The sequence below is a fragment of the Macrosteles quadrilineatus genome, unplaced genomic scaffold (genome assembly GCF_028750875.1).
Source record: "Macrosteles quadrilineatus isolate MER2022 unplaced genomic scaffold, UCM_ALF_1.0 Scaffold_1__1_contigs__length_201487025, whole genome shotgun sequence".
Taxonomy (NCBI): domain Eukaryota; kingdom Metazoa; phylum Arthropoda; class Insecta; order Hemiptera; family Cicadellidae; genus Macrosteles; species Macrosteles quadrilineatus.
This window is the reverse complement of record NW_026542594.1, coordinates 164,444,449-164,471,855: the sequence shown is the minus strand read 5'-3', so window position 1 is coordinate 164,471,855 and position 27,407 is coordinate 164,444,449. Positions and strand designations below refer to the sequence as shown.

At 36.8% G+C, this 27,407-nt stretch overlaps 1 protein-coding gene across 1 annotated transcript; it reads right to left on the bottom strand.

Moving 5' to 3' along the window:
* On the bottom strand, positions 1-25,545 carry LOC128988913 (RRP12-like protein). Its single transcript, XM_054410691.1, has 23 exons — positions 25,289-25,545; positions 24,072-24,249; positions 23,198-23,324; positions 22,657-22,842; positions 21,640-21,756; positions 19,462-19,674; positions 18,236-18,471; positions 17,049-17,313; positions 16,043-16,207; positions 15,153-15,283; positions 14,061-14,193; positions 13,765-13,898; positions 11,216-11,318; positions 9,493-9,722; positions 8,854-8,977; positions 7,866-8,145; positions 6,956-7,113; positions 5,618-5,889; positions 5,005-5,171; positions 3,161-3,331; positions 2,794-2,919; positions 573-750; positions 1-182 (listed from the first exon to the last, which is right to left on the bottom strand). Exons 1-23 carry the CDS (start codon positions 25,419-25,421, stop codon positions 65-67), a joined length of 3,945 nt encoding a protein of 1,314 aa, XP_054266666.1. The 5' UTR covers positions 25,422-25,545; the 3' UTR covers positions 1-64.
* Positions 25,546-27,407: the final 1,862 nt, after the last annotated feature.

Here is a 27,407-nt window from a genome sequence, read left to right as displayed (position 1 = left end):
CTATTTTTTTTATCTATTATATATACAGTTCATACAAAATTACAACAAAAATAAAACATTATTATTACATTTTCTTTTTCTGTTTCATTTTCATCTTCATTTTGTTTTTGGCTCCTATCACTGCTCCTTTCTTCGCACCCTTCAGAATGTTCTTGAACTGCCCGACAGCTTTTGCTCTTTTTCTGAAAGATTAAGAAAAAGTTAAATTTGTATCAAAAATACTCAAGCTGTAATATAAAAAGATTGACCCCGCCATTGGCCACAAAATGAGCAGCATTTCATAAAGTGTATTTCCAATACAATAAAATAACTTGAGATTTTGATCACTTGTTCTTGTTATAAAAAAAAATTGTAACTGATTCAACCTTTACTTAAGCTGATTAAATAATTTAGTGGAAATTCCTTTGGATCACTAAATTTGTAACATTTGCCACTGTAAATGAAATATTAATTAATTTCTTGTTTTCTAGTATTCAGGAAACGAAATATTATGATTAAATATAAAAATATGAAACATAGTAATAATAGTTACTAGATTAGATTGTAAATCAATCATTTATATAAAAACTAACCTTCTGTTAAGAGCATCTTTGCGTAAGGGAACGTATGCATACGGATCTGGAAGGCCTTTCCTCTTAACGTCTCCTTGGGCTTTTTTGGATTTGTATTCAGATCCGAGAGATCCTTTCAGATTTTGTTTGGTACCAGGCTTTGTCTTCTTGATTGGTCTATGAATACCGACACCTCCAGCTGAAAATTAAACCAAGTAAATGAATCCACAAGTTATAAGCAAATTATCAGAGTACCCGTCCTTCATACGGAGTTGGCGTATAAGTATAAAATGCTTATTGCAGTTATACTCGTGCTTTTCGATTGCAATGGAAGAACACGGTATAAGGCCTGCCATACACGTTCCGTCCCGGCCTGGCTTTGAGTCCGGAACTGCACAGTTTGGAGTTTTTGAGACGATTTTAATTTTTTCAACTCTTTTCTAAACACACTTCTTAATTTTTTTTTTTTTTTTTTAACCACCGTGTCCTTTGTGGCTTTTAGGTCCGCCTTCTTCACAAAATCCCTCATTCCCCTGTTGTGGTAGGCTATTCTTTACTTTTTATTTTCCAGATGCATTCATGACCTCGACATTTCTCTATGAATTCGAGTGTCAAGTCTCTTGACCAGGTAGACATGATTAATGTGAAGTACTTAACAAAATCACCACACAACACTACAAAGCCAAAATGCGAAAACTATACTATAGGTCGGCCGCTTAGAAAACGACCTCCTCCAGCATTGGTTTAGCATTAGCGCGCAGGTCGTTTTCTAAGCGGCCGAACTATAACAAATCAACAAACAACACAGCTCCGATTATGCTTTTCACCAGTAGTTGACTCATAATGAAGAAAGGATGCGAATGCGATAATGCTTAAAATGTATAGGGGGAGGGGGAAGCAGCACTGTCTTGGACTGCGGGATTCACCATACATGTTCAATTCGGCCTTGAGGCCCGGCCGGATGGGAAACACTGCTGGACCAATGCTGTTTCCCATCCGGCCGTCCGGCCAACGATCTGCCTGAAGGAATCGACACACACGTTCAGTTTTTCCTTCAGTCCAGAACTGTACAGTCCGGGACTGAAGGAAAACCGGAACGTGTATGGTAGGCCTAAGAAAATTTGGTTCTTTTAATTTACAGTATGCTATAGTACAGCACAACTACCATAGCCATAATCGTTCTACCACTGCACCTAAGCAATAAAGAAAAGTGAAATTCTTGTTTTTCACAGCTTTTTGTTGCTAATTGGTTCAAATTAGATATTGTCATAAATGCAAAAAACAATAGTCCTCCACCCGGTTGTTAAACCTTATAGATTTTAATGTTATTTAATATCATAGAACCAACTTGTGTAGTTGAAACAGCTGACAAAATTACTTTATTCCTTTTAAATTTTAACTAGATAACCTGTTGCTCGAAATCGAGCAAAACTGCAACTTGTAATAAAATAATGAAGAACAAAAACATAAACAGCGAAACCTCAATCATAGAGTCGCTCTAAAGTAATTGCTATGACTGATTATAGAAATGTGAAAAATATTATGTTGAAAAAAATTATAAAAGTAATCTATGGTACAATATTTAAATATAGATCCGTTCTCATACTGCTTTGGTTATCTCTTATGCACTGTAGGCGGGTGCCCTTAATGAGAACGTAGAAGTCAACCGCACACTGTTGTTCACATGTCTGTCAGTGCGAGCGGTACACTAGAGATTGCAACTTCTCTCAATACGGACTCGGCAATTCTTGCAATCAGGAGATTTGCAGCAAGACGGGGTTGTCCTTCGGAATTGATATCTGACAATGGTACCAACTTTAAGGGCGCAGAGAAGGAATTAAGAAAAGGACTTGAGTCTTTTGATAACAAACAAATTAAAGCGTTCTGCGTGGGGAAGATGATGAAGTGGACTTTTCTACCGCCGGCGAGCCCTCACATGGCTGGTACGCACGAACGTCTTATACAATCTGTGAAGAAATGTTTAAGAGTGATTTTAAATACCCAAGCTCCTAAAGAAGAAACGTTGACTACTATCACACCAAATTTCAGCCCAATCCAACCAGTATTTTTCGTGTTTACTTGTCACAAACATACATCCATCCAAACTGCCTCACTTATAATATTATAGTAGGATAATGTATTTACACGTTAAATATGAGAAATGCAAATTTCTAATGATTACTCGTCATATGATAAACTGTAAGCACGAGAGCGTAAGGGGCAACAAGAACAACTCACTAACCTTGATACTTCATGGCGGGCATGGTGGATGATGTGGCGACACTGCTTGTGCTCAAGTGCCTTTTGCGGTTCTGCGCTACTGAAGAAACAGTGCTGCGGGCTTCATTGAACTCATCATCTTCGTCTTCTGTGAGATGTAACACAACCAAACAGTGTTAGGATCATAAATTAGTATAACTACTAGGATTGTACAAACCAAGAGTGCTAGAGACTAAAATGTCTAATAAAATAAAGCTTTTTTTCCATAACCCCCTAGAGGCTTAGAGTACGCTTCTGATGTAGGCTACTTTGTTTACTTAAGTTTTCATCGTTCTTATTCAACTTTGATCATACTGATGTTTTTTATATAGTAGCATGAATGTAAACACCTGAGTCGGAGAGTCCAGGGATGTGTCCTGGCTTCTTGCGAGGTTCATCGTCCGAGTCACTGTGGTCCTTGATGATCAACCTCCCATCAGGAGCTGTCTTAAAAGAACTTTCCTTCTTTTTCTTCTTTTGCAATTCTGACTGCCCAAAGCCAACCTGGTCTGGTCTTGATGCTAAAATTTACAAAATTCGAACCTTTTATTAAGTTGGCAATCCTAAACCATCTATTTTTTTACATGATGTCAATATATTATAAAAATTGATTTCGATAGTTTTCAACATAGCATAGTGATAATTCATTTATATTAATGAATGATTTATATTAGAACACAGTGTCTAATCCGCCTTAGTCACTAACAAGCTACAAGATCGCGACATCTCGTCACTCATCATACACTCATCTCCATTCAAACTTGGCTTAAAATACCTACTTTGTATGGTCACCATTTGATTGAAAAGTATAAAGTATATTCACTAACAGATGACTAATGACATTGAAGAATATTCAAAGGAACAAAATTGTTGTGTAATAAAAGTATAAAATACAACTTTTAGGCTAACAAGAAATAAAGTTAATTCATAATTCACTGATATATTGTAGTTCCACGTATCCCAGCATACTCGCCATCTCGAGAAGGTGAAGTTTGGTACAACTGAACGTCTAACACTGATCTTGAGTAAGATTCGTCACCTACTATAAAATGTTTGTATGTTTCCCACTCATTAGCAATTATACGTACAACTTGCAAGCGGATTTCCCCATGATTATTCTGGTGGCCGTAGTATAAATTATATTAATCAAAACAATAAGTTTCCGTTCCCTACTATGGGTATTATTTCACATTCCATACTCAAACTTAAACTCAATTACCACTTTCCTTCAGATCACTTTGCAGGAAAACTAAAACATTTCAAAAATAAGTTAACAAACACACTTTCCTTGATCAAAATCGTGTGTTTATAAACAGAAACTCCAAGTTTAATAATTGCATACTGAAAGTGAGGTTATAAAAATAATAACAAATGTCTGACAAACATTAAACAGCTGATGAATAATTTATAAACTGTGTATTATATTCTTCAATAAGAATTGTATTGACTCGACCTTTAAAGGGCTGTAGGTCGTAGCCCTTAGACAATACGTAAATTCTAAGGAAGTTCGGCAAATCTACACACTATCCCCTTTAATTTGAGACATAAATCTTGTAGATCGGTCCAGTAATTACTGAGAAAACAGTGTTACAACTGTGTATTAAATATATAGATTCATAATATAAAAAATAAGAGTAAGAATAATAAAAAAAATTAAACTTTGCCTTTGGATTTACAGTAGGCATAATTTAAATTAGGCTAACTCAACATCAAAAATAGATAGTTAGAATAAGATGATAATTAGTTAATTATACATAGGCCTAGCGTTTATTTCAGAATTTATAGGGAGGATAGCACGCTTACCTGAATGGGAAAGTGCCCGATATGGCTGAAAAACATCAAAACTTAACACCATACAAAAACATTAGAATATTTCACTGTCAATAACAACATTTTCCACATATACCTTCTTCAGTTGAAAATGTGAAAAATTAATGTACGTATTTGTGTATTTTGTACTGTTGGCCTAAAGAGTAAAGTTGTGTTTTTCTACCAGATTGGACTCTTTCCCATCCTTGTGAGCTAGCTGTCTGTCCTCATACAAAACAATCCTAAACCTAGGCTCTTGTGCTTTATGTTACCTACATCTTTAGATTTATATCATTGGTTTCATAGTTATTAAATTTTCTTTTTAATTTATCAGGTCTACGTAAATTAAGGTATAAATAAGGAAAAATACTCATCTCATACTTACAAGAAATTTTCTTGGTTGTCGAGATATCAGTAAAATCAACAATATCATCGGCCCCCTCCCTGATGTACACATTGCTCTTCTTCTTGGTTTTGGTTTTTGGTTTATCATCCACCATTTCATCTAATTCCATATCTGAATCGTCCAAATCAGCCAAAATGTCATCAATACTGAAACAGTTAAATTTAAAATCAATATCTCAAGTCAGACTTAAAAGAATTAGGCCTAACTATATTGGACCAACATTTTTTGTGCAGTTATATACAAAAAAGCTACAGACTTTTTTATTAAAAAAAAAATGTAATTGATTACTAACAGTTTGTTTCCTACAAATTATTACATGTTTGTTGAATTCCCACAATGTGCTTTTATTTGTATGAAATAAAATCAACTTATAGGGTCCGAATAAAAACATACAGTAGGTAAAAAATGTTAAGAGTCAGAATTAATTGTGATATAAACAGCTACAATTATTGAAAGACATGTTTTACTACACATATAGCGAAACTTAACTATGCATCTTTCTATAACAAAGAATATTATTGTTTTTCATGCAGAAAATGCTATCACTGAAAAAATAAGAGGGATGTGTAAAAGAATTTATATTAATTTTCACCTCTTCAATTTACTCTTGACAGAGAACTGGTCATCTTCTTCGTCGTCCTTGTTGTTTGCCTTTGCTTCACGTAACTCCGCCCATTTGCGTGTTTTGCGAGCCTGAATTTTGCGCATATTGCGCAACCTCGCACGCATCACTTTCTCTGTCTCCGGCATCAGAGCTATCACATTGTCTGCGCCATACCACCGCACTAGCCGAGCCAGCAAGTCTCTTGTCTTGGTACGGAAATGGCGCTTACAGTCTTCTGTCATGCCCACCATCACTTTCATCTGAGAAAATTGTCAATGGATTACAAACGTGTTGTAGCTTAGTTCCATAATAGTAAAATTGACAAATAAAAAAATATATACCAATGATCAGTCAGTGATTTCATGTCACTGTAGTAATGTAAACTCATACTGGGGAAAAACCAGTGAGTCATCTATCTTAAGGTCCAATTCCTACAGCCACGCGGCCATAGAAAGTGACTGCTTCCACGCAAAGTCAATGCAACCCATTCCTATTGAGCGTCTATCGCCGTGGGACTGCAGCGACTAGCAGTCAAGCCATAAAGACTCTAACCGCGCGGCTATAGTCGCTCCAGTCTCCCGGCTGTAATAAATTTATAGTTTGTACATACAGAGTTTCAGGTGTATACCTTTATGGATGATTCAAATTTCAATTTGATTGAATTGGTTTGTCACCACCTATCCGTTTTCAACCCCAAGCGGAGTCAATACTTGATGTTGTCTCTCATAGAGAATACTCTGAAACCTCTCTTTTCGCCATACCATGAAAATGGATTAGGTTGTTCATTGTTTTTCACCATGCACATTAATATTTCTTCTTCCTCCTCTTCTTCAAGTAATATATACGCTGCCAACTGTGTTTATTCCATGATGTTAAAAACACAACGCAACTGATCTAGTCAATAGGCCCGGGCATCGCAGCATAGGAATTAAGACAAGCGTCTCGGGCCGTACGGCTGTGATCGTGCGGCTGTGGTACAACTACAGCCATATCAGTCACCGCATAGGAATTGGACCTTTATGATGAAAATTTATGTGTAGTTGTGGCTGTTTTATGTAGTTTTCAAATACAGTTATTGTGCCAATTCTATGATTTTATCAAAGATTTCAAGCTGATTCAATCAAACTAAACTTTACTATAAAATTAGAGCTGAGAACTTCACCAGTGCAAAATGTATACAATGTTGTCTTTTTGTAATACAAAAAAAAAAATATTTTGTATGTATAAAAAAGTGGAATCTACTGACTCTAAAAGTTGTAAAAGGTGTGAATGCCAGTTCATGGAAACTTATACGCAAATATTTAACAATTTATCATCTTTACTTACAATGTTTGGCACAGACTGAGCGACCAGTTCATTGTCCATTGAAGTGATGAAGACTTTGAGATAGCTCAGAGCAGAGCCAACGATCTCCCTGGAGGCAGAACAACACAGCAGACAAACGTTGCTGAACACCAGCCTCACCAGATCCTCCGGCATGGTCTCTGTCAAACATTACACACACCACTGTAGCACTAACACCAATATTCTGAAACTCCTGTAGTACTTACAATTAAAAATCATAGGTTTGTTTATTTAACCCCCTAAATATAAGCTTCAACCAAATAAAACTTTATAATTTTTCACGAGACAAGTTCTTAAGGTTTTTCATCCATGGATGGCTATTTTATTCAGAGTCAATCAGTAGTTGTGAGTAATTTGACAAAAAATAAAGGTTAAAAATTAAAATGAATTAGTGATAGTTCAGAGTATAATGGTTTACTACTACAAGTTACAGGGTAAAAATTATTTGGGATATTATTAGCATGGTTTAATGTCTCATATTGTGAAATTTGAATAAAAGTTAACTATTTCCTTGGGCCTCAAAAATATAACTAAATTAGTTGACAATTTTTGCCAAGATTACAGATGTTTTAGATATCACTGTGACCTCTAAAGATGTTTGATTTTGCCATGACCACAAATTTGACCACAATTTTCCGTGACTGCGGAAGATTTTCACGATTTTAGTGTGTTATGGTGGAGATCATTTGTACAATATTATGTACAATTATAATATGATTATCGCATTAAGACTAGTATTTTACAAAATGAACACCAATTTTAGCCGAACCCTATTTTTACCCCACACACAAGGGCAAACATTTTTTACCCAACATGAAGTAAAAAGGCCTGACACGCTGACATTCTTTAGACCCTGTAAACTCTCCAAGTGTACCGATGACAATTGGCTCACCTCTACTGTGATGTGTTATGGCAGCCAGAGCCAGCAAGGTGGCACTAGTCAGCTGTTGTGAGCCAACCAGACCAGCCATGATCATCTCCAGGTATCTGTCCAGCAGACCTCGGTCTGCCATCACGTCAGCCATCTTGTGTAGTAGCTCATATGCGGTCTGGCGACACTTGGCGTTGTTGTCTTTGCAGCACAGCACGGCCTCGGGCACCACAGACGCTATCAGATCCTGTGTGGATGTGCGTGCGTGGTCGAGCAGCAGTAGCAGGCAGCGTAGTCTAGGCTGAATATACACAGATTGAGTACAATAATCTAATTGTTGGTGATCTAGGTTTTGAACACAACTTAGAACTTACTAATAGTAATGTGAGATAAAACTTTGAATAAACTATTGAGGAAATTTAGGTTGTCCAATTTTTTAGCCTAAATTGTTTATAGATTTACTTGAAACAATAGTGAATAGAATGTTAAACATTCAACAAAGTTACCATATCCACTTCTAGATTATTTTAAACACACCATCACCAACTACATTTTGGACGGTACTAAAATGTTTTAGAGTATCCTGGTTTCCTTGGTTTGCTTCATCACTTCTTTCATCAACTTCCACATATGAGACAAGCATCAAGGAATACGGCCAGCACATATAAAGAAGAAGTTTGTTACCTAATTATCACAGTGGTTCAAACTCAAGATATAAACCTTATCTTTGAATGAGTTAGCAATTAGGCTATTGACACCTTATTGATAAGGCAAAAATTCAATTCACACTTCCACCTTCACATATCCAAGGATGCCATACTCGTTGATCCATTTTCACGCTAGGCTTAGAGGGTTGCGGCGTTATTACTTAAGTTGGTGTGATAACTGGGATCTGATCCCAGCACCTTGGAGACAAGTCACACATCCTATAGCGAGTAGTGCCAGCTTGCTCCCCGAGAAGTCATTGTTGGAAAGGATGCTATATCAGTTTCAATTTCAGAATGCTTACCCCTTTACTGTTGACGGCTGATTTTGACAGTGACTCTAGTAATATTCCCTTTATATCTTCAATGTGGTCATCAAAAAACTGCTTGCATCCCTCACTATCACCTGCACACAAATCTTCCAAAATCCTACAACCAAATGAAAATCGTTAATTTCTTCTGACAATGACAAGATGGCCTAGAAAATCTCAGATATAAATAAAATTAAACAGAATTATTTTTCATTTGACTACCAAAGTTTCACTTTTTCAATAGCCATCATGGATAATAGTTACCTGCACATTAGAGAAGAAGTTTTAGGGTACAGACAAACTCATATTGAACTTATTAACAATTTTTAATAATTATAAGAAGCATTGTGTCTAATTGAACTTATAACAGAGTAAACTACCATTTGAGGAACATTGCCTCTAAGAGTGTGCAGCGTCAAAGGACTCTTTCCTTGCTGGAATTTAACAAAGAAGCTAATAAACAATCATAATTATATTTCAAACAATTTAAATCAAAGGTTAATTTTACTTGTTGTAACTGCCAAGTGGGTGATCAACAACGCTCAGCAATTACAAGATAATTTTTACCTTTTTATATAATCAATAATTTCCACAGTATAAAAATATGACAGATATTGAGATTCAGCTATATACCTGTAGTATTTTTTCTGCTCCTTGTGGTCGGAGACTTCCTTCAGTTTGGCGACAGTGCGAGAGTAGAGTTCAGCGACCTTGTGTTTCTTCTGATGTACAGACAATGTCCTGAGCAAGTCCAGCACACTCTCTCTCACAAAGTTATCACCTTTAGCAAGTGAGTCTAGCTTGGCCAGAGCTCTGTCAAACAGCTCACACGTCAGTTCCTCATTGGAGATTGATAAGTAAACCTACAGAAAAAACACACTATTACAATTCTCAGACAATAAACCGAGTCGAAAATGGCAGCCGTTCAAAGATATCTTGAATCTGCCATTTTGAATCTTTGAACGGCTTCCATTTTCGGTTTGGTATTTGGTTTTCAAAAAGTCTGAATTATAATAACGTTGTCCCTGGTTTTAATAGTGTACAGTAAGAGTAAATTGCGGAGTTAACTGTCTAAGAATGAAGTAAACCAACTGCGTGTATTAAATACTGGCTTGGAGTTATAGCGTGATCACCTATATTAAAGTAAACAAAAATCAGCTGTGTATGACTTCCAATGCTATTCTTATGGAGAACATTTTACGTAATATATAATTTTGTGTTAACATTTTCAAAAATCTTGAGATTCTTACTGTTCCTTGCATAATCATTTACCAAGTCGAGTTTTCATATATTTCAAATATCTTTAAAACAACAAATGAACAATTTCACTCATACGACACTAGAGGTAAAAGTAAAATCCATATCAGTAGGCATGACATAAGGCGACAAGCATTGGCAAGTCTTTTTTTGCTCCGACTTTGGAACCATCTACCAAATCATTTTAAAAATTTCCTCTTAATTAATTTAAAAAGAAGTTGATGAAAATTTTAATTAAGCTCTGTTTGTTCACATTAGATCAGTTTTCACTAGTGACTATGAGATGAATTTATTTAATTTACTAATTATAGAATGTTAGAAAATGTTATAAGGTGAAGAAGTTAAATTTTGTTAAATTATGTTTATGTTTAGGTTTAGGATTGATGGACGAGTTAGGGAGATACTAATGTAACACATTATTTATTTTACTAACAATAAAGTTCTTGTATCTTGTATCTTGTGATACTAACAAAATGTATACAAATTTTATCTGCAAGTAAGTTTTTGGACAGATTTTCAGTACTAAAAGTAGAATTTCCATCGTCAGTATTACATGTGATGCTGTCCACTAAATTTTTATTTATTGTATAGTTATGGATTTCACAGATCGAGGTGTTTATTGGCAAGACTATCAGTAGACAAGTTATATTGCACAGTGTATAGGCTCAGTCCCTGTGCCACAAACCTTGATCGTCTCCAGTGTAGCCAGCCGAATGCCTTCCTCATCTGTGCCTAAATGTTATAAGGTGAAGAAGTTAAATTTTGTTAAATTATGTTTATGTTTAGGTTTAGGATTGATGGACGAGTTAGGGAGATACTAATGTAACACATTATTTATTTTACTAACAATAAAGTTCTTGTATCTTGTATCTTGTGATACTAACAAAATGTATACAAATTTTATCTGCAAGTAAGTTTTTGGACAGATTTTCAGTACTAAAAGTAGAATTTCCATCGTCAGTATTACATGTGATGCTGTCCACTAAATTTTTATTTATTGTATAGTTATGGATTTCACAGATCGAGGTGTTTATTGGCAAGACTATCAGTAGACAAGTTATATTGCACAGTGTATAGGCTCAGTCCCTGTGCCACAAACCTTGATCGTCTCCAGTGTAGCCAGCCGAATGCCTTCCTCATCTGTGCCTTTGGCCGGGGTGGTGTACTGGTTAAACAGGATCGGAAGGTAATTCTTGGCAAACCTAAACAAACAATTAGCCTTCAATCAAGCTTCTGTACACTACTTCACTTGCTTGATGCAGTGCAACAGATCACCAAAAAAAATTTCATTTGTACATGTAATATTTAATTCTGTACGGTGTTTGGTAATTCAGATACTATGTTATTTACATTTTTAAGGAGAGCCAATTGGCTGGTTAGGAACTTTTTGAAAAGGAATAGAGTTTAGCTAGCTTACCTGAGTCTAGGAACTGATGAGGTCCCTAACTGGGACGGAATATTAAGTTTTTTTTCTGTGTTGTGTCATGTGTGTTACCAAGGCTAATCCGGACTCTGTCTACCAGGTAAGCTATCTGATCCCTATCCTTGTACATAATAATCCTAATCAGCCAATTGGCCTTTCCTTATCTTCTAAGACATAACACTGATACTTCGTCCACTATTATAGAATCTACTCTCTAAAGTCCTACATTAAAAGAAATAAACCCATTAAGACAGGAAATTCTAGTTTTAAAAACTTGGTTGTAGACCTGAACTGATTAGCTACATATCCTGAAGTCGTCACTATACGTGATTCAATTCCTTTGATATCACGGACGATTAATATCAAACATTAGAAATGACAAAATACATTTTAACAAAAACTAGGTGACATCTACGTTCTCATAGTGGGGACCCACCTACAATACATAAGAGATGACCAAAGCAGTATGAGAACGGATCTATATTAAACACTAGCTGTGTACCCGTTCTACGCACGGGGATCTTATAATATTCAGTTGAAACCTTCTTATATAACGAACAGCAGTTGGTTTGCATATTTTAAGATATGCTGGCCAAACTATTATACATAGCTTCATTTTATGTTGTTTTTTGTTGTTCCGGATCGGTATGACAATCAATAAAAGGTTAAATTACCTCTGTGTCTGCCGGTCGATCCTATAACGGTAGGCTTACTTTTATTTTTACTATCTGATCTCGTTTGCATGGCTCAATCACGTCCTGGTTGAAGTTCGTTCGCTACGCTCACTCACCTGTATGTTGGAGCTCGTTCGCTGCGCTCACTTTCCTTCAGGTTAGCTCGTTCGCTACGCTCACTTGCCTTCAGGTTAGCTCGTTCGCTACGTTCACTCGCCTCCAGGTTGCAAATTAGCTGTTGTCATAAATGTAAAAGAAATAATAGTGCTAGTGCTGCACCCTGTTGGTAATCCTTGTAACTTTAATGCTATTGAACATCACAGAACAGAACCAACTTGTTTAATTGAAACAGCTGTTAAGATTCAATAATTTCATTTCTCATAAGGTTAACATGGGCTTCCAGAAATTCCACGTCAAAAATCGACAAAAACTTGATTTTCAAGGGTTTACTGTTAAATATCTAACTGTCTCATATTCGATGAAATACGTCTAAAACCATCTCATATATGTATAGTATTTGGAAAATAAGTTTCAGGCGGGACAGTGCTATAGTTATTGAGGAGTAGTTGTAATAAAGTGCGTATTTTAGCGTTACCAAGAGAATGACAGATAGACAGACAGACAGACAGACAGACAGACAGACAGACAGAAATTGAGATAAGGTTTGATTCGGTTTCTCTGACCTATGAAATGTAAAAATAACCAAAAAGTTCATTATTCTAAGCAATGTACAGACAAAACTCTAATTTTATTTATATAGATTGTAGGTTAGTTTTATAATTTGTTACAACATAATATTTTTCGTATTTCTATAATCAGTCATAGACTTTAGAATCACTCTTTGATTGAGGTCTTGCTGCTTATGGTTTTGTTGTTTATCATTTTTATTACAAGTTGCAATTTTGCTCAATTTCGAGCAACAGGTTATCTAGTAGATATTAATCATCGTACGTCAATCCTTCAATACAATATAAACATTGCAAACAATAAGCTACCTAGCCAACTCTGCAACATCCTGCTGGCGTTGGTTGTCCCTTGCATAGGTGATAAGTCGGCGCAGAGCAGACATCACCGACAGTCTCTGATCCTTCTGGTTACTCAGCATACTTCCCAGTGGCTTGGCTATTCCCTGTACAATACACAATAATCAACAATACAATATAAACAATGCAAACAATAAGCTACCTAGCCAACTCTGCGACATCCTGCTGGCGTTGGTTGTCCCTTGCATAGGTGATAAGTCGGCGCAGAGCAGACATCACCGACAGTCTCTGATCCTTCTGGTTACTCAGCATACTTCCCAGTGGCTTGGCTATTCCCTGTACAATACACAATAATCAACAATACAATATAAACAATGCAAACAATAAGCTACCTAGCCAACTCTGCGACATCCTGCTGGTGTTGGTTGTCCCTTGCATAGGTGATAAGTCGGCGCAGAGCAGACATCACCGACAGTCTCTGATCCTTCTGGTTACTCAGCATACTTCCCAGTGGCTTGGCTATTCCCTGTACAATACACAATGATCAACAATACAAACAATAAGCTACCTAGCCAACTCTGCAACATCCTGCTGACGTTGGTTGTCCCTTGCATAGGTGATGAGTCGGCGCAGAGCAGACATCACTGACAGTCTCTGATCCTTCTGGTTACTCAGCATACTTCCCAGTGGCTTGGCTATTCCCTGTACAATACACAATGATCAACAATATAGGCCTATGCTACTCTAGAAAAGTTATTTATGTAGTAGATTCCGTCAGATTAAGTACAAAATATACTATATACTAGCTTTGAACATAGAACAGTAAGTGTTTAAGTCATTAAGTGTAGTTTATAGTTGGTTTACCGAGAAGAAGGTGGCAATGTCCGCAGGCTGGCTACAGAAGCTGGGCAGTAAGGCCCACAGCTGAGTCTGCATCAGGTCGTAGCTCAGTGACCGCACTTGGTTGTTCTCGGCTGCAAACTTGGCTGACTGGTTCCTACACAACAACACGTGTTACACAAATATATATAATTATATACAGTAGTTGAGAACACTAAAATAATAAAGCAATGTCCAAAATTTTCATCTTATAATAAAGATTCAACAACAATAAAAGTCTAGAGTGAAGGGGTACAGTGGACCCTCTCTTAACTGGCTCTGAATCATTTGCTGCCTAAATTAATCGCCTTTGCCCAAGCAACATTTGTTGGTTTATCTGCCTCCAATTTTAATATTGGTTGGTTCAACCAATCTTTTCTAGGAATCGTTAGACTAACCTCCCCATCCTTATTATTATAATAAAATCAAAACATGTCAATTCAATTTATTACTAATCCACAAATAAATTATCCCTCTTTTCAAAAGTAAAATTGGCAGTACTATAGTATAGGAGAGAAAATTAGTTTTGTATACTAGTTATCAGTAATAACTGACTAATTCAGATTAAATTACGTTAGTGTTTCTTGTTATCCAACATTAAATTTGGTACATGACTGGCCTAAGTTAAGCTTGCTTAAGATCAACAGTGAGTTTATCAAGACCAATTATCAAAATGACTAATATTTTTGTAATTTTATTAATTTCAAACTGGCATTGAGACAACAGATAGTTGCAGCCCAGAGTTTAGGAGGTTAAAAATCATGACCATAGTCAACCTCTTCATACTACGAACTCTTGCCATTATTGACTCTTCCTGGGCCTGTCGTCACCAGGAAGTGCACTCATACAACACAAGGCGAAGAAATTATTACAATCTTCCTGCTCACAACACAAGGCTCTATGAAGAGAAACCCCCATACACGCGTGCCAAGTTTTTTAACGTCATAAATCATGTCTACACTGCAAGAACTCTAATCAGCTATTTTTTTTTTACAACTTGTATTGACTTCCTTTTAATCTTAAAGATTGCAAATAAAGTATTCTTGTATTGACATATATGTGTAGCTAAATGCTTACCTGCACATAACAGCAAGTGGCATGAATTGGTCGATGAAACATTTCAAAGTTGACTTCTGGATGTTCTCTTTCAGGATGGGTAATATCCAGGATCTTTTGAACTCCTGGGCAGTATCCATGCTCCCCTTCAGCTGAAACAGCAGATTATAAATCTTACTAATATTATAAATGTGAAAGTTTGTGTGTTTGTTTGTTTGTTTGTTTGTTTGTTTGTTTGTTTGTTTGTTTGTGTGTGTGTTTGGAGTTCAATCACGCATAAACCACTGGACGGATTGGGCTGAAATTTGGCATAGCTTAAGCTTACATTCCCGATTAACATATAGACATATTCTTATCTCAAAAATCCTTTCGGGCTCCGCCCCAGTGGCTCTGTAATTCCCAAAGTAAGAAAGAGTATCTTGTTTCATTAACTAGGAAAGAAATATAAATACAGTTGTCCCGCCAAATGTTACTTTTTTTCAACAAAGGCAGTTTAAACCCTTTGAGTGCCAACGTCCGGGGAACCGGACGTTTTTAAAACGAGCCAAAAGTGCCAACGTCCGGCTGACCGGACGTTTCGTAATGATCGAACAGTTGTCATAACAACCGAATGGATACTCGGATTCTTTTAACCCATATATTAACATTGAGTCGAAAGTTACTAGATGCGATACATCGATTTTCGTTGGTCAAAATATCGAAAATTCGATTTTTACGAAATTTTAACCTAAAAATCGCCAGATCGCGCTCGGCATTTTTAGCGCGACCTTCGGGAAAAATCATCGGCATTTTTTGAGCATTACTTTTATTTCTCGCCTGGCACTCTAAGGGTTAAAAGAAATCACAATAATTGTTCATGTATGTTAAAACATAAAAAATTAAATACTGCAAGTATTTTGCAGTTTACTGACCTGTAGTGGAATCGCCCTGATAACAACGTCTGGGCCCATAGAGCGAACTGCTTGTCCAACAGCATGGTCCAACTCACTGGTGAAACAGAACTGGTGGGAGTCTCTTAGATCTGCCAGTTCTTGTAGGCAAGGTGTCAGCCTGTCTACACAGTGCTCCCCACACACCTAGATAGACCAATCAAACACAACTCATTGCCTACAAATTATAAATAGTAATATTTTCATGCTAAGTGATACCAACATATGAAAAATTGCACAAAATTTAAAAGAGAAGCGTAAACTAACTGTTGCATTGAGGTGGAAACCGGCTACAACAGTAGTGAATGAGTAAAGAACAGGAAATTGGTCTAAAATTTAAACCAGCTTTTGATTGTGACAGGAGCTTTATGGAGGCCTTAATTGAAGAACCCTCGTCATTTTGTAATTTGTCACTTTACGGTGCTTACTCCCCAAGCTTTACAGCCAACGATTACTGTCTCAAAAAACCAGCTTTACCAGTTAGCGGATTACAGTGATACACCACTTCCACGAAGGGGGATTTTAACATGAGGTAAGGGAATTCCCAATTTAGTTTGCTCGATGTTCTGCTGTTCTCACAAAAAATGAATATAACAGCTTATTGAGAAAAGATTCAGAAAATATTTAAGATTAAGACGTCTTGGTCCTTTAACCTGTACACATACATAAGGAGCTTTCAGTGTTCCAACAACCATGAACTGAGAAATAAGGGGAACAATATTATTTGCTGTGTTCATTATTGCAAAGGATAGGGTACTTAATTTATTGTATAATAATAATAAAATAACTTAGTTGGACTTATCCTATTGCTATATACAGCTAAGGTAGCTAGATAGATATGTAGGGTTTTGTTTTAGGATACAAGCTAACTTGAAAATAGAGGTTTCCTATCCTCCCGAAACATTGTGTAGTGAAAAACTACAGATATAGGAAAATTCCAATATTTGACCTTAAAATATATTATTAATTGTTTGCATTTGTCAGTGACCTTGAACAGAACTCCGATAACGTGAAGCACGTGTGTCCAGGCAGCATGGTACTGATACTTGAGGCCGGCTTGTACAGTGGCTATGACGTTGGCTACAGCTGTGCGGTGTTGAGGCAGAGCTGCCGCAGGTCCTACCACCTCCTCTACTAGAGCTCTCATAGTGAGTGTAGTGGCAGTCAACACCTCTGGCTTGTCTGACAGCCACAGTGTCGTCAGTAGCAGGAACAGGTGGGGGAGATTAGCCACACTCTCACCTTGGTCCAGCCTATACAATGTACAGTAATAACTATTATACCAACACCGCGGCCGGAGGCTATGATCGTGCATGTATTTTTAAGTTATAAAAAAATGAGTTCATCTTTTTTTTAGACCAGGAGTACTGCTCTTACAAAAGTTATCAATAATTATTCTAAGAGAAACCCCCATCGCAATCATTAAATCAATATGCAAACATACATAAGAAACAATTTTTAAATATTTTATTTCAGGAACACCAAGACTAATAAGTACAGCAGTTTAAGACTTATTTCTTACTAGCTGTAACCCGCGGGCTTTGCCCCGTTTAACTTCTTAATTTTCAAGATTATCTCGTTCGCATGGCTCAATCACGTTCTGGTTGAAGTTTGTTCGCTACGCTCACTCACCTTTAGGTTGGAGCTCGTTCGCTACGCTCACTCACCTTTAGGTTGGAGCTCGTTCGCTGCGCTCACTTGCCTTCAGGTTAGCTCGTTCGCTACGCTAACTCGCCTCCAGGTTCACTCACCTTTTGGTTGCAAATTAGCTGTTGTCATAAATGTAAAAGAAATAATAGTGCTGCACCCTGTTGGTAATCCTTGTAACTTTAATGCTATTGAACATCATAGAACAGAACCAACTTGTTTAATTGAAACAGCTGTTAAGATTCAATAATTCCATTTCTCATAAGGTTAACATGGGAAACTCCAGAGCCACTGGGGCGGAGCCCGAAAGGATTTTTGAAATAAGAATATGCCTATATGTTAATCGGGAATGTGAGCTATCATCATGCCAAATTTCAGCCCAATCCGACCAGTATTTTTCGAGTTTACTTTTCCCATGCACACATACAGCAACCACCTCTTTTTTATAATAGTATAGATAGATAGGGAGATTTCCATACAAACATATCAAGTCTAAAGAATGTTCCCATGAGAGGTGAAATGTCATACTTGTTCAGGTTGATGAATGCCTCCTGCATGACGGCCAGCCAAGCCTGGGTGGGCTGAGCATCAACAGCTGACGGTTGGTAGTCGTACAACGCTGCGATCAGTTTAGCGTTTAGTTCAGCTGGCAGCACTGCTGGGGACGGGCGAGACACAAACAGTCCGTGTAGAGCTTGCAGTCCACAGCTGTTGATCAGAATGTTACCCAGAGTCATCACTTTCAGGATAGTCTCACAACTTGTCTGAAAAATAAAATTTGATTGTTATAGCCAAAAGGTAAATTGATGCATTTTGGTCCATTTATTTCTTGTTCCCCTTACGTTTTTACATGCTGATCTTGAATGCATCCATCAGTCCACCAGAACTACATACACAAGGCTATTTGATATACCATAGACACCTGCTAATACAGCATGAGCATATTCAAGACAATGGCAGTGATCGATTGTTAATCTAAAGATTGGTTTTCTTACATGAATAATAGAAATATAGTTAAAGTAGAGAGTAAAATTGTTATTAAATGGTATGTAGCCACATTTCTGAGTTCTGTTGTGATTTTTCAATACCTCTGACCTAACACGATTTCATTCATGCAAATTAATCGTGTCAAACATACCTGTAAGTGTAAGTGTAATTCAGGGTAAAAACGAACGTTTACACTGAAAGTTGGTTATCAAATGTGCCATATAACCGAATATCAGATCAGCAGAGTTTAACTGTAAAAAAAACAATGTAAATACAGGTATGTACTGAAACCTGTAACCTTACTCTAATTATTTTATACCAAAGTTGAGATTATAATCATTGACTATTGATACAACTAAACATTACATCCCCATGTTAAAGTTGTTGCCAGATTTTTAATCAAATTGTCATAGTTGATGTGAGCCACCGAGAGATAGTGATAATGTACATTACTAATTTCTGTCGAATACACAAACTTTTTTACCAAGTCAAATTGATGGAACGACTTACTGTGAACTTTTTCATGACCCATCAATTATGTTAGCAACAAAAAAAAGGTAGAAAAAAAATGTTGAAAACAGGGCATTCTTGTAACTGGACACAACTATGTTCTTTTTGGTACAAAAATAATTGGCTGCAGCTGGTCCATATTCATGGGATGTCTACTTCAGTATCAAATAGTCAATGTTTTAATCTACCAAATCCCTTCTTTCAATTGATTGTACAATGCCCTTGCCCTTGGATACATTTTTACAGAGTTTGGTTACCTTGAGGTGGCTTCGAGGGAATGTAGCCAGTATCTCCTTGAGCATGCCCAGGACATGCAGGGTAGTCGTGCCAGCACCATGCTTCTCCATCTGCCTCACACAGAAGTCAGCGACGATGGTGGCCGCAGGGTGGTGGGGTGGCGGGTTATCTCCCTGCATCATTGAGCTCTTCTTCAGCACGGAACCGACAGCTTTCTGAGCAGCTTTCCTCACCTACACAAGTCACAACTGTGATATTTTATGTCACTTTAAGTGTGACTTGCTTTAAAAGTTAGCAGAAATCAGTGGGCCTTATTTATATCGACGGACTGGGCAGAATGAATCAATTCAACTACCAGAACTTATTTTTTAATTCATAAAACTGGCAACAGCTTTGACATGGGAATTAAAACTCTAATTCTATCCATATTAGAACTTACCACTCACCAGTATGTGGTTTTTGAGTGTTAACAACATTTTTGGTGACCTTAATCTAAGCTTATACGAAACAAAACTACAGGACAATCTACACATGATCATACATCATAATTATGTATCCAGTATCGCCATAAGTATGATGTAATAAAATGAATTTTCTAACTGTTAACAGATCATACCGCTTAGTACTGATAAGGTCTGTTTAATGAATTATGAAAATTATGGAATAACAAAAATAAATTTAAGAAATTGAGCCGTGACTACTTTCCACCGGCAAATGTCACGACTTATAATCAACAGTCAAATTGTTTTTTGTATAGTAGGTTAGTTTGTGTTTCAACTTTTACTGTTCCAACGACCCTCAACAAGGCTGTGTCTTGTTCTTCTTACTCCCACCGCCGACGTTTCATAGGTTGTGCGACTGTTGTAAGCACTGCATCGGCATAATTTTGCATCCTTTGGCATCTTAATTTTGTGGCATGTTTATGTTTTCCATGTACTTTTGCCTTTTTATTATCTCTGTGAAGATATTGTCAACTATGCTGTAGATTAAGAGCGTCCAGCGCGCTTGATGGGGCCCGTGAGGAGTGCTTTGGACTGACACTTCAACCTTGGCGGAGAGGGTTTTCCATCTTGGCTAACTTTGAACTATGGCCGCCTCTCCGTCCTGCTTTGTCGCCCCCCCCTCCCCCTCCGGTGCTGTCGGCCCAGGAGTTGGACCATCCGCCTGTGGCGGAGAAGCATACGAAGTCCTGGCCTACATGGGACCTTGGCCCTCTTCTCCGCCCAGATTCATGGCCCTCTGTACCGGCATACTACTGACACCGCAAGTTACCGCAAATCCTGTTACCATTGTTATTTGTTATTTATTTTGCTACAGTTTATTTGTTGTTAATTGTTGCTGTTGCCGTATGGACTTGAGAAGTTTTATTTAACGTTAAATTTTTCTGAGCACAGCATTTAAATTATTGTTGTTATTCCTTCAAATTCTTTTTACTAGCCTACTTTTATTGTTATTGCTCTCTTTTAAATTTTTATTTCAGTTAGACTTCTTTAAAAGTTTTTATTCTATCCAATTTAATTTCTGGGGCCCCTAAATAATTCTAGTGACAATTTCATATGCTTTCATTAAAAGAAAATTTGGATGGTTATTGTTATAATTGTTAATTACTATTTTTGGAATTAGCCTAATGTTTCTTGAAATTGTTATTACAGCTCGTTTCTCTCAAATGGCGTGTTGTTCTTGAGCCTTCCTCCACGGTTTTTCCTCTTGTTGGTAAAGTTTTGTGTGCCGCTCCTCGGGACTGCACATGGAGTCATGCTTCCAAGTCGTTCGCCTGGGTGCAGGTACGAGGGTGCGGTTCAAAATAGAGCTTCTAAAATATTTAAATTTAAAATTGTTGTACATCCGAGCCAGGCCTACTTTATAAGTTATAGTTATTTTGTATTTTAATTATTAATTGCAGTTTAGTTTGAGATGTTGCAAGGATAACATGAAAAACTTTAGTTTAAAAAAAAGGCATAACCAAAAATCATTATAAAAAAGTTCATTTGTAGATCCTTCATAGTTTTAGCACATTGTTATTATTGGCTAGTGGCAACTTTCATTAGTTTAAGCTTAGCTTTTAAAAGCAAATATTTTAAAATTAGTATTGGCACTAGTAAGTTAAGCTGGTAAAAAGTCTTGTATTGATTTTTAGTTGCTAGAAACCATAAGGACTATTCTGTTACACCACTTAAAACATGAATTATTCTACCTACTTTGGGTTTTGAATGCACAGTGAAGATTAGCATCGATTCCAATATTTTCTTGGTGGAATGATCTTTCCACACGCCCAACTCTTGCGCCCTCAATAAAACTGATATGCAGCTGAATAGCTGGAAAATACAAACACAGGAGATAAGTAACACATTGAGACAACAGAGAATTTGTCTCTAAGAAATTTTACAGCGGTTGCTTTTCTAAAGAACAAAGGCTTCATCAATAGAGAATTAAAACCTGTAATTTTTTAAACCTATGGGCTCAGGATATCAGCTCCTAAACAAAAAATAAATCCAACAACAGTAACTCCAGTGTAGCTTAGCAGGAAAATTAAATGTTGCGAATGTAGCATCTTTAGCAATATCGCTACTAAGTAGACCATGCCATGTCCCACGATCGTGGCAAAATATTGAATATTCTCTGCCATTGCATGATTATCGTTTCGTTTGAATGACATTCCATAACATTGACAGCATCTTTCGGCATTGCAAAGACTTCAATATCGTCTTCCGCTACCGTAATCACCATTGTCTCACGAGGTTGTAGCGAAATTATTGCTTGACATCCGATAACATCTTGAATCTTAACAGACTTTTTCCATCAATTATCAATTTGGTGGTTTTGCTACAAATACTATAGACAAATACTACAGGAATTTTGCCAACCGACCCATCCATACCTTTTATTTAGTTTACCTAACCTTTTTTTACACTTTTTACCTACTTATTATAAATTGAATAATATGTTATTTTAAATACCGCATAAGTCAGTTTTTCACCCAATTGCATTTAAGTGTTTTAGGTCGTCTACATGCTAAATACATTATTTAACACAGAACAAGCATAAGTCATATAACCCCAATGGGTATTCTTACATTGACCTGAAAATTGGTAAAGAAACCTTTATTCAGCATTGCCTCCAGGATTGATTTAAGACGGTTTTTTTCTGAGTTTTTTTTTAACTATGTCGTTTTTGAAACAACCTGTTCAATTATTGTGGACTAACATGAAACTTACTCCTCTCATGATGACATTGTTTTCATTTTCTGCATATTTTGAAAGAATGTCTAGGAATATTTTGCTGCACTGGGAGAACCTGGATTGCAAGACGCCAGTGGGCACACCTCTGATACCCATCTGTAGTAGGTACAAGGTAGCGGCTAGAGGGGTCTCTTCCAACTCTACATCGGACAGTGTCGTCATCTGCAACAATTCGGATCATATACTTGTTTGAACTTTTTAGTAAAAAAGACAATATTACCCCAGCGTGTGGCTGGATAAATAAGATCTACTTTAGTGAAAAGTGGCTGCTTCTTATAAATTTGTATAATGAAGAGAATGCTTGACATGAATACAATAAAACAAGAGCGAAAATTTGCTTTTCCAGCGCATCAGAAACCTCTAAAGTCTAATGATCTTCAATGCCAATTTATTTTTAGGCATTTCACCTCCATAATTATTTAGTAGGTATTAGTTTATGATATCTGATATCACAATATTTTAATGTCCATTAACCTACTTAACCATTAACCTAGGCTAAAAATATAAGATCGCATACCAGAGCTCCAAAGTATTCAGTGTTGGATTCCTTCCCTCCTTGTGACTTGATAACTTCGGTTACAGCTGCCAGTATTGCTAACATCTCCTTGTGTATTTCAGAGTCTGGCCGGAACTGTGTCAGGAGCCTTCAACAAATTTACATTTAACAGTTTTTTTTACATAGGCCTGCTAGTTAAAAAATCCATACAGCTTAGCAATCAATTCTCTCATTTTGGTTTAAATATAAGCATATGTCAGTGATTAAGTAGGCTACTTTTCAAATTAACTCAACAGCAAATGTGCCCAAATTGATTGATTGGCAAACACAATATGCAGTGACAATATTAACAATAGGCCTACTAACTTACAAGACTCTGAATAAAATAGGTGAATAAGTGAACCAGTTCACGGATCTTCCCTTGCTTAAATTACGAAGATAGAGTAAGTTAAGTTTAATGACAATAGGGCCTAACTAAGTTAATGACTTGATGATTGACATGAACCTATGTTGTCAGTTTTAGGACATCTAGCATCACATTACAAATCTAAACTGTGGATGTGATGACTTATAATGTATCACTATTGTTTTATATGTGTGTCTGACGAGGTCTATTGTAATCTATGATTATTTAACGACCAATCAAATACTTGGGTACTTGATTACACGAACGCCACTCATCCTACACAGATCTACTTAATCATACTTGGCTTAAAATACCTAAATCTGTATGGTAGCCACTCCATAAGAAAGTATTAAAGTAGGTAATATTAAGTTTTTAACAAACGCAGCTGGCGATATAGAAGAGTTACTCGTATAAGGCCTACTCAGTGGTTTATTCCACCATTAACTTAACGTACAGATGTACAGCTTAGGCCAACTTCACTTAGCCTACATGTTGAAGGATTTGTTTGAGCAGGCACTCCAGTCACTTGCAAATGTGTCTACTGTTTTAAATGTGCTTGCACTCTGTGCATCATCTTCCACCTCCATTTCATCAGTTTTCTTCTTAGCACCAAATGTAAAGGCATTGTGCTTTTTCAAGGCTTCGGTTGTAAGACTTGAAGGGAGACCTGAAATTTAAATACCGGTTAATCTAAATTTAACTAATGCTACAGTATACCTAATTTTATTAACACCCACTGCTGAAAACCTTTACAATGGCACTCCCTAAACTGCGGGCAGAGCCCCGGCGCGCTACTGAATCAGCGATCACTATTGGCATTGATATATCTCAGTAAGACAAATCACTTAGTCCCCAGGTACATATTTTGATCCTTTCGTGTCCGTTAATATATCCTCTATCAGTTGACATTATCTGTAATAACCTAATCGAATGTATTTTTCCGCAAAATGGCCAGTAATAGATTTTATAAGGCGCGCATACCACTTATTGGTGACTTTACCCCCCCCCCCCTAACTTAGTCCCCAGGTACATCATATTGATAGTGCCGTGTTCGATAAATGTGTCCTCCTCTATCAGGTGGCACTATCGGTAATAACTTAACCTATTCGGCCGTATTTTTCCACAAAACGGCCAGCAATAGATTTTATAAGGCGCGCGTACTACTTACTGCTGACTTTACCCCCCTAACTTAGTCTCCAGGTACATGATATTGATACTGTCGTGTCCGGTAGTGTGTCCTCTGTCAGGTGACATTATCGGTAATAACCTACTCGGATGTTTTTTTCCGCAAAACGGCCAGCAATAGATTTTATACAACGTGTGCACTACTTATTGCTGCATTTACCCCCCATACCTTAGTACCCAGGTACCTACATGATACTGATACTGTCGTGTCCGTTAATGTGTCCTCTATCTGTTGACATTGTCAGTAATAACCTACTCGGGTGTATTTTTCTGCAAAACGGCCAGCAATAGCTTTTATGAGGTGCATGCACTACTTATTGCTGAGTTATTGCCAGGTTCACACAAGTCAGAATCACATGTAAGTTATCAAGTACAACCATCAACATAACAAAAGCCAAGCCTAAATTAATGGGTTAACCATTGACCGCTGCATGTTCGTGGACCGTATTCATATGGATAAAAATATAAAACTAAGTAGGGCCTATGTTTATCCTATTATTAATAAAAGCAAATATACTAACTCAAGTTTTCTTGAAAGAATCTTGACTTGGCGGCATCACGATGTTTAGTAGTCTGAGGGTTTGAACTAGAACTGTGCCCCTTCGCCCATCTTTTACCTTTAGCACCTTTAAGCCGTATTCGTGTTTTCCCCATTTACAGGCCTATTTCTCTGAAAATTTGAATCTAAATATGGAATTAAAGTTAGAATTTAACCCAAGGAAGGAAGGCCCGAACAAGACATAACCTATGATACAATGCAAAAGCATGCATGCAATATAAACACTGAGCTAAAATTATAACTGGAGGTAGCACTGCCATGGCAGAAGTCTGTCAAGAGCGTGTCGCTGATTTTGTTAGGTTGGTATAGCAGTGAGTTTTTTTTAACCAATAACATGGCTTCTATAACTAGGTTGGTATAGCAGTGAGCTTTCTTAACCAATAACATGGCTTCTTATAACTCACACCTCACGCAAACATGGCGGCTGACGACACGCATCTTTGACATTCAGTGCTACCTCCAGTTAGAATTATAGCTCAGTGAATACAAACAACAAACAATAGAAAGAAATTTTAGTAGAATAAGCAATAAGCAAGCAGAGCGGAGCATTGAGATATAGATTATAACTGGAGTCACTACTCTCTGGTTAAAGATTAGAGAAAAACGTGCCACTGTTTTTGCTTGTTTGTTTTCGGCGTTTCGTGTTGTTAGGTTGGCCGTGTGATCGGTTGGTGGGATGCTGTCAAATTCCAATTCATTCTAACATAACCATACTATTCATTTGAGGTTAGGCCTATCCGTTATTTCAAGGACTTGTATCAAAAACTTATTTAGGTTATTGCACGTTAAAACCTGTGCATTTAAAGTTATTTTGAAACATATAAATTGTTTTTGATGGTAAATAAATAGGCTACTAACTTATTTACCTCTTTTCAAGCTATGTGGTGAAAATAGGCTAGTCAAGTTTCCTGGTTTAGAGATATTGCCGATATTGGTTTAGTCTTGGGTTTATCCTATGGCATTTGATAAAGAACGACCATTGGTTTATGATCTTGTTAAAATGGGTTGCTCTTGCTCGTAAAATAAATAATTAAACTTATATTGCAATCATAATGTTGACATATTTTTGTTTGCTATCAACAAGACAATAGGATGACGCCATCTTGATCTTGCCTCTAATTTGACAAATCCCACCAACCGATCGCCTGGCCAGCCTTATTTAACAACACGAAACTCTGAAACAAAACCATCAAAAACAGTGGTACGTTTTTAAAACACAGAGTGGTTACTCCAGTTATTATTATAGCTCAGTGGAGCGGAGTCCACTGCGAACAGCTGGTTTCCTTTTTCTGCAATCGGCTGCATGCTAAAGAACCAACACGTGATTCTTCCATAGAGTTCATATTCATTTCCAGATTTTTGCTATGAATCTTTGGTTTTCTTATAGGCCTTATTCTTACAGACCATTTCATATAATTAGATTAATGTTAGCCTACAGTATGTTTTAAAATGTATCAATGCAATTGTTATAGTTTAGTTTTTAAAATGTCTTCTTGTTCATGACAAATAATACCCCCGCCGCAGCAAACCTGCCGACTAAGCGAATTTCCATTTGTCTGTTCGAATTGATTTTCAGTTAAATATATTTTAATAACATTAGGTTTAACGAGTACCTAGGTTTGCTGCTACAAGGAAACTAATAAAGTGTGTTTTTGAGTATAATATTGATAGCTTAGTACAAAATAAATAAATTTGCCAAGTTTGATCAAACTATATCCATAAACAAGCAAACTACAACATTTGACAATATTCTCCATAAGAATAACATGGGAATTTTAAATTTACAATTTTTTTAATTTTCTCCGTTACTAATAATCGAACAAAAATACTTTTATATACTAAATTATTTGTTTTTTTAAGCTCTTTAAAAAGGTTTAGAGAGAAATCGGGAAATTTTGTGTTTTGAGGGTCAAAAGTGAGAAAAACAAATTTTTACCCCATAAAACCCCCCGTAAAGCCCCGTTCCCATGGTCCGATCGTGCTGGTTCGCGAACTCATTCAAGTTTATTCCGCTTTACACCTTTAAACCAAATTTCATCAAAATCAGACAAAAATTACTCAAGCTATCGCGTTCACGGACG

Coding starts and splice junctions, on each gene's coding strand:
- LOC128988913 (XM_054410691.1), bottom strand. CDS start 25,421: ATGGGGAAAACACGAATACGGCTTAAAGGTGCTAAAGGTAAAAGATGG. Junction 22,843..23,197: donor CTGAATACTTTGGAGCTCTG/GTATGCGATCTT, acceptor GAATTGTTGCAG/ATGACGACACTGTCCGATGT. Junction 21,757..22,656: donor ACAATGTCATCATGAGAGGA/GTAAGTTTCATG, acceptor TGTATTTTCCAG/CTATTCAGCTGCATATCAGT.